General features: G+C 42.5%; 1 protein-coding gene across 2 annotated transcripts in view; it reads right to left on the reverse strand.

The window, feature by feature from the left end:
- COG3 (component of oligomeric golgi complex 3) overlaps window positions 1-14,341 on the reverse strand; it is a 140,192-nt gene that overhangs the window by 71,948 nt on the left and 53,903 nt on the right. For both annotated transcript variants that reach the window (XM_073614161.1, XM_073614160.1), the window contains exons 12-14: window positions 13,229-13,368; window positions 7,762-7,922; window positions 6,788-6,896 (exon numbers count right to left, since the gene is read on the reverse strand). In XM_073614161.1, coding sequence (XP_073470262.1) covers window positions 6,788-6,896; window positions 7,762-7,922; window positions 13,229-13,368 — 410 coding nt within the window. The remainder of the gene's footprint in view (window positions 1-6,787; window positions 6,897-7,761; window positions 7,923-13,228; window positions 13,369-14,341) is intronic.

Below are 14,341 nucleotides of genomic sequence, written 5' to 3' on the forward strand. Positions count from 1 at the left end.
TGCTTGGAAAGGTTTCAGTGACCCCAAAGCAGAAGAGGATTCTTTAGCAGTTTCAGGTATGGGCAACTTAAATGTTAAGCGGACCAATCCAGTGAGGATCTGCACTAAGACTTTCTCCTCTTGGGAAGTCGCAGAGGGTCCCTCTCCACCTGAATCCTCCGAAGAGGAATCATCCGTCCCATCCCGATCCTCTGAAAGGGATTCATCTCCTTTATCCCAGAGCTCCTCTGTCTGAGGGTCTTGGGGAACAGAGGAAAGCCTAGTGCGTTTTCTTCCACTGAGTGAAGACGTAATCACGGCCATTAATCTTTCCTCTAGACCATTAATGGTTGAGGAAAAAACCTCTTGTGTAATATATACAGGGGCTGAAGTGCCAGAAGCAGGTGTAGCCCCTGACCCCGATGGCTCTCCCTGGCTAGCCGTCCCTGGCCCATCTTTAGGTGGGGAGGATGCTGCCGACAGGGGGCCCTCAGAACCTGAACGAGATCCCCTAGTGTCTCTGGTTGCTGGGGTGCTTGAACCTCTTCTACCCATAGTGCAAAGCAACAAGGTGTGAGGTATATAAATGAACACTGCCCGCTGAGCGATGTAGTCTGGCTAAAAGCCTTGCTACCCAATGCTCAGTCTGGTGTTACTTCAGTAAATGCTGCCTAGGAGAATGCCTGTGTCCCACCTTACATGCGACCATCAGCTCTGTGTCTCTCAGAAGGCTGTGTGCACCTGTACAGAGTGCCTTTAATAGCCTGCAGCTGGCCTGAGTGGGAGTCTAAGCACCTGTGCTGACGTCCCGCCCCCTCCTCTACCGCCCCCCCCCCCTCAAGTTTTGAAAAAAACGAGTGCTTCCCGCGCTGGCCGACTCTCCTGTCATGCTTCTGGAGAAAGGCTGGGGGAGGGGGAGGAGAGAGAGAGAGGCTGGTAGCAAGATCTGCCTAAACGGCTATCTTCAGAGATGGTGGCCATTAGGCCGCAGAGCCCGGGTGGTATAACCACTTTCTAGACCCCTGTGGCCCCTCTCTAGCCTGGGGGGGAACATTCAAACATGAGAAATCCCCCCTTCCATCTTACCTTGCAGCCGGCTTGAGACACTGGGACATAAACAGCGATGAAAAAACACTGAGACAGACAGTCAGCATGTGCAGGTTTGTGCTCTTGGCAGCCCCCGGTGGTCACAATAGGCATAGCATGCATTTACCTTAAAGGAGAAAAGCCACTAGAACTCAAAAATTCTGTGGAATCTCCTCTTACCTTATCCAGCTGCAGGGTGCTGTTTACACAGACCCAATCTTCACCTCTCACGGTAGGCTCCATTTGAAAAAACCGTCAGAGACTGGGGCCCCCTACGAATAGGGGGATCCAACAGTTCTGGGACCGTAAAGCACCTCGCCAGAAATTAGGAAGTTTAAAGCCATTTTCTGATCTGCGGGGTCCAGCTCTCTAAAAAGAGAAGCATTACGGGTAAAACCTCGTTTCTTCGGACACAAGGCCCGGGTACCATTCAATTCGGCCATGAAAAGACACTTTGAATGGATTCGGTTCGCCTGGCTTGCCCCAGTATAGGATCTTAGGATATTCCCTTTGGAGCTCAGCACAGGACATCTTTACACGTCCATCACCTAAGACACTGGCGTAAAAACTGAGGTATCCCTGCAAGGGGGAGGGATTATATAGGGGGTTGAACTTCCTGATAGGGTGTGCCAGTGTCCAATCACCAGTGATACCTATATAACCCATCAGTAATTACTGAGGCTCTGTGTCCTGTGATGTTCGAGAAAGAAAATTATTTTGTAGTCTATAGACTGAAAACAAAACTACTAAAAGTAGAGTTGTTAACAGACAACCTGCACCAGTTTCCAGAGGGAGACGTGAATGTAAAAAAAAAAGTTCTATTTTAGAAAGTTTGCCTGAAAAACAGAAGCATGATGTAGTAAAAAAAAAAAAAAGGGGGGGGGGGGGGTTAAAATCACGGATATTCCATTAGTTAAAATGTCTTGCCCATATTCCCGACTCTGTATATTTCCACCTAGGAATCTTAGGTGTTCCTGTCCACCTTTGTGAGTTCTAGCATTAGGAGTTGCATTCCCCATAATAGAAATGAATATCCATATCAGTCTGTAGCATGTAAGTGCCTGAACTGCAAGTAAACTAATGCCGCGTACACACGAGCGGACTTTACGGCGGACTTTGCCCGGCGGACTGGATTTCGTCGGACAATTCGATGTGTGTGGGCTCCAGCGGACTTTGTTTTCTCAAAAGTTGGACGGACTTAGATTTTAAACTTGTTTAAAATTTATCCGTTGAAATCGAGTCCGGTCGAAAAGTCCGCTCGTCTGTATGCTAGTTCGACGGACAAAAAGGCACGCTAGGGCAGCTATTGGCTACTGGCTATGAACTTCCTTGTTTTAGTCCGGTCGTACGTCATCACGTACGAATTCGACGGACTTTGGTGGATTGTGTGTAGGCAAGTCCGTTCATTCACAAAGTCCGTCGGAAAGTACGTCGGAAAGTACGTCGAAAAATCCGCCGGGCAAAGTCCGCCGTAAAGTCCGACCGTGTGTACGCGGCATAAGTTTTATAAAAACCAAAATGCTCCTATGAAAAATAACCAAACACTAATAGGACCTCTGGACTTTAATGATACCCAAATACAGGACTCTAATAATATATCATTCAAAACAGATTTCAAAATTTAAAACACTTACAGAAGAGAAGTTCATAATCACAAATGTTATGGAACATATAAAGGAAAATAATAAGCACCCATACCCTGCATTCCCAATTGAGCTTTACTATAAAGTCTTATGATTTGTAGCTATTGATTTCACACTACTTTCACAGTCAGGGAAACATGGCATGCTCTATACATTTTACAGATGTTATATCTGCTTCATGCTGGTAGGTAATTGGATCCTGTCTAAATTGGCCTTAGTGTGTAGCTGTAAAAATGTGAGTTAGGGACCTTAGATTGTAAGCTCCTTGAAGGGAGGGACTGAAGTGAATGTACATATATACAGTATCTCACAAAAAGTGAGTACACCCCTCACATTTTTGTAAATATTTTATTCTATCTTTTCATGTGACAACACTGAAGAAATGACACTTTGCTACAATGTAAAGTAGTGAATGTACAGCTACAGTGTCAATTTTCTGTTTCCTCATAATAACTCAACACACAGCCATTAATGTCTAAACCGCTGGCAACAAAAGTGAGTACACCAATAAGTAAAAATGTCGAAATTGCGCCAAAAGGGCAATATTTTGTGTGGCCACCATTATTTTCCAGCACTGCCTTAACCCTCTTGGGCATGGAGTTCACCAGAGCTTCACAGGTTGCCACTGGAGTCCTCTTCCACTCCTCCACGATGACATCACAGAGCTGGGAGACGTTGGGACCTTGCACTCCTCCACCTTCCATTTGAGGATGCTCAATAGGGTTTAGGTCTGGAGACATGCTTGGACAGTCCATCACCTTTACCCTCAGCTTCTTTAGCAAGGCAGTGGTCGTCTTGGAGGTGTGTTTGGGACTGTTATGTTGGAATACTACCCTGCGGCCCAGTCTCCAAAGGGAGGGGATCATGCTCTGCTTCAGTACGTCACAGTACATGTTGGCATTCATGGTTCCCTCAATGAGCTGTAGCTCCCCAGTGCTGGCAGCACTCATGCAGCCCCAGGCCATCGAACTCCCACCACCATTACTGGCTGTGTGTTGAGTTATTTTGAGGGGACAGCAAATTTACACTGTTATACAATCTGTACACTCACTACTTTACATTGTAGCAAAGTGTCATTTCTTCAGTGTTATCACATGAAAAGATATAATAAAATATTTACAAACGTGAATATTTTATTATATCTTTACGTACAGTACGCATGAAGATAAAAAAGCTTCTGTGTGTAGCAGCCTCCCCAACACCCCCTAATTACTTACCTGAGCCCCATCTCTCTCCAGTGATGTCCACCAGTGTGTTAGCCGTTCGGGACTCTCCTCCTGATTGGCTGAGACACAGCAGCAGTGCCATTAGCTCCCGCGGCTGTCAATCAAATCAGTTAGCCAATCAGGGGTGAGAGGAGATAGGTCCATGTTGGGGCTGTCTGAATGGACACACAGAGGTGCGACTCGGCTCAGGTGCCCCCATAGCAAGCTGCTTTCTGTGGGGGCACTCGACAGGAGGGAGGGGCCAGGAGAAGCGAAGAGGGACACGAGAAGAGGAGGATCCGGCCTGCTCTGTGCAAAACCACTATACAGAGCAGGCCAGTATGACACGTTTGTTATTAAAAAAAAAAAAAGACCTTTACAAATCACTTTAAGAACAAAATAAAAAAAAGTGTTGATGATCTTCAGACTCATGCAAACTGCTGCTCCTAAACTTGGCATTTCTTGGCAAAGTCCCCAAACACAACTCAATAAAAGCCTATGGGGGAGATTTACAAAAACTGGTGCACAAAGAATCTGGTGCAGCTGTGCATGGTAACCAATCGGATTCAATGCTTGAGCTTGTTTAATTAGGCTCGGTTCACACATGGGCGGCACGACTTGCAGGTCACCTCAGCGAGGCGACCTGCAAACGACTGCCGGGGCGACTTGCGAGACGACTTCTGCATAGAAGTCTATGCAAGTCGCCCCAAGTCGCCCCCAAAGTAATACAGGAACCTTTTTCTAAGTCGGAGCGACTTGCGTCGCTCCGATTAGAACGGTTCCATAGCACAGAACGGGAGGCGACTTGTCAGGCGACTAGGTCGCCTGACAAGTCGCCCCAGTGTGAACCGAGCCTTTAGCTTTGATAATAAAACCTGGGAGCTGATTGGTTACTATGCACAGCTGCACCAGATTCTGTGTGCACCAGTTTTAGTAAATCTCTCCCTGTGTCTCCATGCATAGACTTTTACCAGAGTTTGGGAGCAGCTGCATTTCAAGACAGTTAAATGTTCTTCTTCTGAATGCGATTTGGCAGAAAAACGCTCAAAAATGCGTCTAAACTTGTTTTAATGGTTGGCGAGTTTAGCACTTTCATTTCAATGGCTAGAAAAAGATTATTCTAGCTAATGAAATGAATTAACACCTAAGTGCTGGACGCTGCTAAAATGGTGTACACACATTTACCAGCATCCAGCGTTTTTCTGCTGCCAGGAGAAAGGTGAACCCATGAACCCTTAAGTCTAAGTTGGCACAAATGTCACATTTACACTTCCGAACTGTAAACCGGTTTGAATAAAAACGTTGAAACTGTATGGTTGGGAGAACAGAAACAATAACCCCCTCCACATTCCCTAAACGGCTGAAAGAAGGTCCATCCAAAGTTGTTGAGAGAAGGGAAAGCACAAAGCAAAGAATCAAGGGAGAAGTACAGAGGTGATTTCTCTTTGAAACCTCCGATATCACCTTGGCTGTGCGAGCTTTCCATATCTGTGCAAAAGCAATCAGAAACCAGAAATCCCACCTTTCCTCGAAAAAAAAAAAAACAAGTGGAGCCAGACCTTTACGCACTATATTTATCTGCAGGCTCCCTTTTGAGCCCAGGGAGGTGGAAGGCAGCTATGGGGGCCAAGGTCTAGAACCTGGGGGACAAAAAGAACCTTTGATGCAGAGGTGTTAACCTGCATCTTTGGTTGTTAGCTTTGCATGCTTAGGGTAACTGAGTACTCCTGCCCCATCGTGTTTTTAATAATTTTGTTCAGTGAACAGCTGGAAATATGGTCTCCCACAAAGGTCTTAAGACGCTCTTGCTCTACTGACCAGCATTTAATCCACAGTGCCTTGCAAATTCATATTCATAGGATGACCACCCTTCCATTTGGTACCAGACATGGTGCTAACAAAAAATCTACCCTCAAGAATAGTCACGTACCTGCTGAGCTTAATAAAGACAAGGAGGAATATCAAGGCTATTGAAATGCGACTATCACTGCAGGCTAGATGCGCCCGTACTATCTCTGCTGTCAAAAACGGTGTCCCTGATAGAAGGCTGTATGAAGTTTTTCAAAATAAACTGCCTCACTGCAGCTGCAAAAAGGGTGTCAGGAAATTAGTCAGACCCGGGTTGCCAGGCGAGCACACACCTCATATAAGCAGATGCCTTATCTAAGCCACTAGACTAATTAATCAAGAGTGAACCACTTTTATGTCTGGGGAGTTAATTGCATCAAGTGTGATTTCCAGGTTTCTGAAGACATACAGTAGTAACTGGAAAAGGGAGACGATAATAAGAGCTCCACCACCACCAGGGGCATAAAATGTAGCAGAAGCAGTGCAGGACTCAGATATCATAACTGGAGCAGAAGCAGCTATGCATCCTTTTCTCTGCATTGCTCTGCACATGCATGAGCACCAACATTCACAGTGCTGCATTAGTCAAAAAAGAATTTTTTTTTTTATGTAAAATAGCTGTTCAGACATAAATACATCATGGCCACTTAAGAGAAACAGAAGTGCTACTCCTTTTCTGTACAGCATGAGTGAAAACTTGAAGGGTTTTCCTTTTACAAAATAAAGCTAGCATGCACAAAAAAACTAAAGAAACATAAGGAAATTAAAACAAAAAGGAAAGATCCTAATCCTGCTTAGAAAAATCTCAGCTAGTTACAGTCTCAACAAAACACCTGCTACATGGAAAAAAAAAAAAAAAAAAAAAAACTACACAGCAGAGAAAAAGCTGCAGTTAGCATCACAATTACAGGTAGTTATTTCTTGCCCTCCGAAGTCTTGTAGCTTATTTAGACTGAGTCTATTTCATTACTGATTGCAGATTTTTAATGGCAACTAATGTTGAGTGTATCAATAGTTAAAGCATACCACTTTTAATGAGGTTGTTGGCATCTGGATCTTCTAGATGAACATCAGAAAAGGAGGCCTCCATAGACTGCAGCCTTTTTTGTTCCTCTTTGATGCTCTGTGCAATTTGCTGAATAAGCAAGAAAAAAAAAAAAAAGTAACACAAAATTCAATCAAATCATTATTTGTTTGTTGACATGCCCTGCTAAGGTTTATACTGCATCCTCCTCATTGAGCTAGTGTGTCCAATTCTACAAAACACAATACTGTATATACCTATATAGTCTGCTGGAAAAAATACTGGATTAAAAAAAACTTCTGGAAAAGTAAGAGTCCTCCATTGCAGCGGGGCTGTGCCAGCACTGCAAGGGTTAACGGCTCCAATGCCCCAGTGTGAAACAGCTCTTACTGACTGATAGCAGTGGGAGCCAATGGTGCCGCTGCTGTTTCTCAGCCAATCAGGAGGGAGTGTTTCAGATGGACGAGACACTCGTGGACATTGCTGGACAGAGATGGGGCTCTGGTAAGTATTAGGGGGGGCTGCTGCACACAAAAGGCTTTTTATCTTAATGCATTGAAATAAAATAAAAAACCTTCTGACCTTTCAACCCCTTTAAAAGGTACACTACAGTGAGAATTAAATTAAACCTTCTAGTGTATAAACGGGTTTTTGTGTTTAGGTCTTCAATTCTTCCTCCAGCTATAGCTGTAGTGGATAGTTCCTTTAATAGTCAACTGGTGACAGCATGCTACAGCATAGAAAATCCTTAGTCATTATTTCAGTATACATTCTGAAGCCCTTACAGGTAATTTTTGTCCTCTTTGTAAAAAAAAAAGCAAAAACAAAAAAGTGACATAAAACTTCATGCAGGCACACACTCAATAGTCACAAAAGAGCTATTTCCCCATACTAAACACAATCTTTACCAGTAAATCATGTCTAAAAGTTAGAGCATTGGTATTCAACTGGTGTTTTTCAGTTATGTAGAACATACCTCCATCATCTCCAGCTTGTCAGGATAGGCAAGGTCTCCTGGAGCTGGCTTATAACCCAGGATATCTGTCTGGATATATATGTGTGTTCTATAAACAAGTCTTTCTTGTACATCCTCCAACATCTGCTTCACCACAGCCTCAAGGGCACCTAGTTGATCAGCTGATCAAATTAAACAAACAAGTTAATGGAAAAAATAAAATTTGTGGGGGGGGGGGGGGGATTTTTATGACATGGGAATTTAAAAAAAAACAGCCAAAAAAAACAGAATCAAGTCAATTACAGTATGCTTTTCTGTTGCTTTGACATGCATCTGATTCATCTCTCAGGTAGCTGTGATTAGCTTACAAGTAGTCTATAGCTGCTATTGAGTTGCTTTGAACTGCTTCTGAGATGCTTAAAAGGAGAAGTAGTATAGCCAAAGCTTTGCTTTTTTTGGCTATACTTCTGGGGATCACAGTTTGTTCTGCACCCCTGCAACCCGTTTTCAGCAACCAAACGAAGAGAATCCAGTACCAGGTGCACACCTAGGCTCACCACCACAGATAAATATCAACAAAGTGGTAGCACACTGGATTCTTCGATTGCTTGGTGAAGGCTTTGTCAAAAGCCAGACAAGTGACAGGGAATGCAGTTAACGCGTTTCACAAGATATATCTTGCTTGATCACAACTTCAAACTGATCCCCTCGGCAGGCTATTTAAGGTGTTACCCTGAATCAGGGGACACCCAGAGACACCTGCACCAAGAGAGCAGCTCATACATATAATTAACCACTTAAGTACCAGCCTCGTTTTCAGGTGTTTACATGTTTAAAACAGGTTTTTCTGCAGGTTTTTCTGCTAGAAAATTACTTAGAACCCCCAAACATTATATATGGTTTTTCTTCTAACACCCTAGAGAATAAAATGGCGGTCATTGCAATACTTTTTTTTGCACCGTATTTGCGCAGCGGTCTTAAAAGCGCACTTTTTTTTTGAAAAAATTCACTTTTTTGAATAAAAAAAATAAAACAACAGTAAAGTTAGCCCAATTTTTTTTATATTGTGAAATATAATGTTATGCCAAGTAAATTGATACCCAACATGTCACGCTTGAAAATTGCGCACGCTCGTGGAATGGCGTCAAACTTTTACCCTCAAAAATCTTCATAGGCGACGTTTAAAAAATTCTACAGGTTGCATATTTTGCGGTACAGAGGAGGTCTAGGGCTAGAATTATTGCTCTCGCTCTACCGGTCGCGGCGATACCTCACATGTGTGGTTTGACCACCGTTTTCATATGCGGGCGCTACTCGCGTATGCGTTCGCTTCTGCGCGCGAGCTAGTCGGGACAGGGGGGTTTAAAAATTTTTTTTTTTTTTTATTATTTATTTTGCAATATTTTATTTATTTTTACACTGTTTTAAAAAAAAAATGGTGTCACTTTTATTCCTATTACAAGGAATGTAAACATCCCTTGTAATAGAAAAAAGCATGGCAGGACCTCTTAAATATGAGATCTGGGGTCAAAAAGACCTCAGATCTCATATTTACACTAAAATGCAATAAAAAAAAAAAAAAAAGTCATTTAGAAAAATGACATTTGAAAAAATGTGCCTTTAAGAGGCGTGGACGGAAGTGACGTATTGACGTCGCTTCCGCCCAGCAGTGTATTGGAGACGAGTGAGCGCCATCTTGGCCTCACTTGTCTCCAGACACACCACAGGATAGGACGCGATCGCCTCCGCCGCTACCGACAGCTCCGGTAAGCGGCGGAGGGCACCGGATCGCGGCGGGGGCCCCTCTCCCGCCACGATAAAAGTGATCTCGCGGCGAATCCGCCGCAGGGACCACTTTTATCTGAAAGCCGGCCGCCGCACGAAAACGGGGATACCGGGGTTATGGCAGCTAGCTGCTGCCATAACAACGATATCCCCGTTTAAACTTAGGACATACATCGTCGTGCGGCGGTCTTGAAGTGGTTAAACATCTTCACTGATAAGTTAAAGTGGAGGGCCACCCAGAAAAAAAAAATTCCACCAAAAATCCTAAAAAAAATTTGAAAAAAAAAAAAAAAAAAAAAATAATGTTTTTTATACTTACCTGAACCCTTGTTGCTAGGCAGTCTTCTTAATCTGCCTCTTCCTATTCCACGGCGTGTTCTGCTCCTAGCTGAGCGGCCCCGTTGCCTTCTGGGAACTGTGTGTGTGTTCCCAGAAATCCACGGGGCCATTCACAGATCGCCGTGCCGCTCGCGCGTGCGCAATAGAAAATTGGCAGTGAAGCTGCAAGGCTCCACTGCCCATTTCCCTTACCTAGGATGGCGGTGCCGGGACCCGAGAGCTGAGGGACGGGTCGGCCTCGGGCGGCCGACATCGCGGGCACCCAGGACAGGTAAGTCTACTTATTTAAAGTCAGCAGCTACAGTGTTTGTAGCTGCGGACTTTAAAAAAAAAAATTTTTAGCTGGCCGGAATCCCACTTTAAGAACACTTCATACATTTAAAATGGCAACAAAAGACACCAAAATATTGCTCATCAGATAACCTAAATAAAAGCAAAACGAAAAGCAAAAGAGAAAACAAACATGTAAATATCATAAGCACACACGCGTGTATACATGAATGGGACCTGGACCAGGACCGTTTGCTCAAAATACAAAACAGTCCTAACAAGTTCACACCACAAACGATATACACATGTTGGTGAACCTGTGATTATGAATGTACACACACACACACACACATATTCGTGAATAACGTGCATCCACAAAACTCTTAGATACAATGTAGTCACACTATTCGTACGAGTTTGATAAAACAAATAGTGACATGAATGCGGGCAGGGCACTGTGTTGAACAAAGGTGACTTGGTGCTTCCGTTTATCCCCCCAAAAAATGTATTATTGGTTCCAAAGTACAAATAGCACCCTAATATTAGCCCGAACCTGCCAGTAGAAAAGAGCAGATACAAAATGGAATGATACACAATTAATCATAAAAATGTGTGATATCCCACTCAAAATTAATTCCAAATGGTATATGCGTCTTAAAATAGAAGATCCAATGTACCTCTCTTTTGCAGAGGAGTTTGAATACATCGTCACCTCTCTTAGGTACTTGGACTTTTTCTAGAACCTGGACATCCACCGCTGAACAACTGCCATCATGAAATCTGTTAAAGTGTCGGGCGACATTTGTGGACCCATTCTTCTCAATGCTATACAAAATTTCTTGGAATCTGTCCCCAAGTCGCCTTTTGGTACGTCTGTTGCCTCCTGACGTCACTCAGCCGGTCCAGGTTCTGGATTGATTCCAACTTTACAGTCTCGATCCACCCCTAAGTTTGGTCCTGCAGCTGGCTCAGATCCTCAGCGAGACTCTGGAAGACTAAGCAAGCCGCTCCAGCTCCCTCCACAGCCCTGAATTCCAGTGAGCGCTGGAGAGGCAGAGCAGACAGCCGGCTCTCTGCTTACTGAAGACAGAGAACTGAGTGATCAGCAGTCTTTGATCGCTCAGTTCTCAGCCTTAGAAACGGCAGAGGATCAATGCTGCATCCACCTAGTCTAGTATAATTTTTTTTGTTTTGTTTTTTTAAAAACATATACTTCTCTTTTAAGTTGCTTTTGTGTTCAGATTGACCTATGTGGAATGCAGGCAATTCAGAAACAACCAACCATGTACACAAGCACTAAACATACGGGTGCTTACAGTGTGGCTTCTCTGGGATCGAATTCAAAGGGTTCTTATAAAAGTAGCCAAATATTTTTACTATAGAGAAAAAAAAAAAAAAAAACACACCTCTAGCAAAATATCAAAAAATAAAACACCACCTAACATTTCCCAAGGTGGATGCAGTTCAATTTATTTCCCTACACCAATGAGGTGGAGAGCAGACACTGAATACCTTTTAGGTCCAACATATTAGGTAATGAATGACAGGTGTGTTTTAATTTTAGGCATCTAATTTTCCATCTCTCAAATACACTGTATAAATAAAGATAACCTACAACTGATTTGATATGGATGGGAATGGTTCCTGAATTTTGTGTTCTTTACAATGCTAATTGTACAGAGTAATGCTGGTATTGAAGCTAGGGCTCACTGGATGTTGCAGGATTTTTGTTACATACAAGGAGATCTTGAAAAAGCACCAATAAGTCAGCTTCATTCACACAGACGGTGTCAAACCTGCGTTTATATGCATTCCGTGGACATTTCTAAATGCAAGCAATTAGGTTTCAATGGTGCCATTCACACTGAGAATTTACGTGCTGAGGAAAAAGTAATCTGTGAGCTATAAGTTAATACTTCCCAGCTAACTTATCCTGTGCTTGGAATGTGTGAATGAGGCCTAAAAACACAGCAGTTTCCCTATAGCCCTGTGTACGGCGCTGACTACAAAATGTTCTTGTACAATAACAATCACGCAACCCATAGGATTCAATGGACCTTACTTGCACCAAGATAGCACAAGTCAGCCTTCCCTGCTGCTAAAGAAATTGAATACAATAATATAAAAGAAACTCAGCCAGAATAAGTGTAAACCCTGGAGATAAACGAGGCATGAGAAGCATCTGGTCTTCAGGCATGCTGTAACGGAACACATGGCACCAACATTACACTGCCATACACAGCAAAGCAAAACCCCATGCTGCACAAAAACATTTACAGGCTGTCCGAATTCAGCTGCAGATGTGTTTGTCATTTGTGCAAATGTTCTTTACCAATCCATTCTTCTAGATTCTGTGTCTTATTTCTACAGATATGCTAGTCTGCATCTTTTTATCAGCACAAAGGGGCTAAAAGCTTAAAAATATATTAAGTGGGTTGTTAAATACTTTAAACACGCAACATCAAGCATTACAATTGCAAAATTTATATATATATATATATATATCTATATATATAGAGATATATATAGATATATATATATCTCTATATATATATATATATCTATATATATATATATATTTCTTTTTTTTGTATTGTTAGCTGTTTGACACATGTAATAGGGTGCTGTAAAGCCCTCTTCTTAATTATACTTTGAATAATGCTTTGCACAGATTGAGTTTTGGTTATGGGTAGGCAAGGGTGGGCTTTTTCCCCCTTTTTTTTTATTTAATTTTTTTTTTTCTCACTCTTTTTCTCTCTTTTGAAGAGGACATGATCAAGGATCCGGTGCGTTTCTTCGGGGTGGGAGGGGTTAGCATGGTGTACGTTAATGAAAAGATTTATATAGATATATTGTGTATTTCTATGTTGTATGTTGAAATCTGTCTTAATAAAGAAAAAGTGATTATTAAAAAAAAAAAGAAAAAAAAAAAAAAAAAAAAAACCTGCATTACAGCCTCCTTCAGTTTATGATTGATAAGAACTGATGGCTAGCAGCATTGCAGAATTCCGAAATACATATTGCTTCATTAATAGACAGACAGCCCCTGGGATAAATGTGCAACAGAACATAAATGTAATAAAACAAAGATTACCATTGTTTTGTACATGATCTTCAAGCATTTCGATCTTCAGTATGCCACAAAGTTCTGACAATGTTTCTAAATGAACTATGTGAATGATCAGCGGTCGTAAAACATCATACAGTGATAGGCACAGTTTCTCCAAAAGTTCACTGTGATAAAAAAAAAACAGTTTATCAAAAACATAAAAATCAAATCCCAAGAGGATGCTCACAAATATCAAACAAATCTCATAACATATGTCTGTTCTATATACTAGAACTGCAATTAGTAAATTCTCCATTGTGATCTCCTGTATGAGCGCTTGTGAACTCTGTGGAAGGAAATAAATACCCGTGTTACACTTAGGTCTCGTTCACACTAGCCATCCAGCCGCTGCGTCCAAACAGACATCAATGGGACTGCCTGCAGGGATGCACGTGCAGTTCTTTGCATCCCCATGCAGGTAAACGTGGCCATGCATGGGCAAAAGATATTGCAAGTCCAGCGTAAAGGAGGCCTTCTATTTGGGCAGGCCACAGATTATGCAATTTTCTTTCCTGCAACCATGAGTCACAGGAAAGAAAACCACTCGATTCCCCCATCAACACAGTCAATCCCCTCCCCCAATGGAACAATTGTGTTCCAGTCATCCCTAGTGCAAGAACACAATGATTATTGCTAATGGCTAAAGCCGCTGGCATTAATCGCAGGCTAGAAATCCGACAGACTGTTAATCCATCGATCGACTTGGTTATAACCAATCAGCCTGCCCATAAATGGATCGAATCTTGGCTGGTCCCTGCTAAACCGGCCGAGATTTAATCCATCTATGGCCGGCTTTAACATGCAAAAAATATTAAACAATTAGGTTATATAAAACTTTAAGAGCATGAGCATACATTTTTAAATAACTGGAGTTTTTTTTTTTTTTTTTTCTCAACAGTTTATATCTGCCCCTGAATGCAGCTTTATTTACTTATGCCGCTTACACACAACCGGTTTTGCCGTCAGAATAAACTCCGAAGGTTTCTCTGATGGAATTCCATTGAAGCGGTCTTGCCTACACACAGTCAAACCAAAAAGTCAGACTGGCCAGAACACGGTGATGTACAGCAAGTACGACGGGACTAGAAAAAGGAAGTT

This window comes from Aquarana catesbeiana, linkage group LG02 (genome assembly GCF_042186555.1).
Source record: "Aquarana catesbeiana isolate 2022-GZ linkage group LG02, ASM4218655v1, whole genome shotgun sequence".
Classification (NCBI taxonomy): domain Eukaryota; kingdom Metazoa; phylum Chordata; class Amphibia; order Anura; family Ranidae; genus Aquarana; species Aquarana catesbeiana.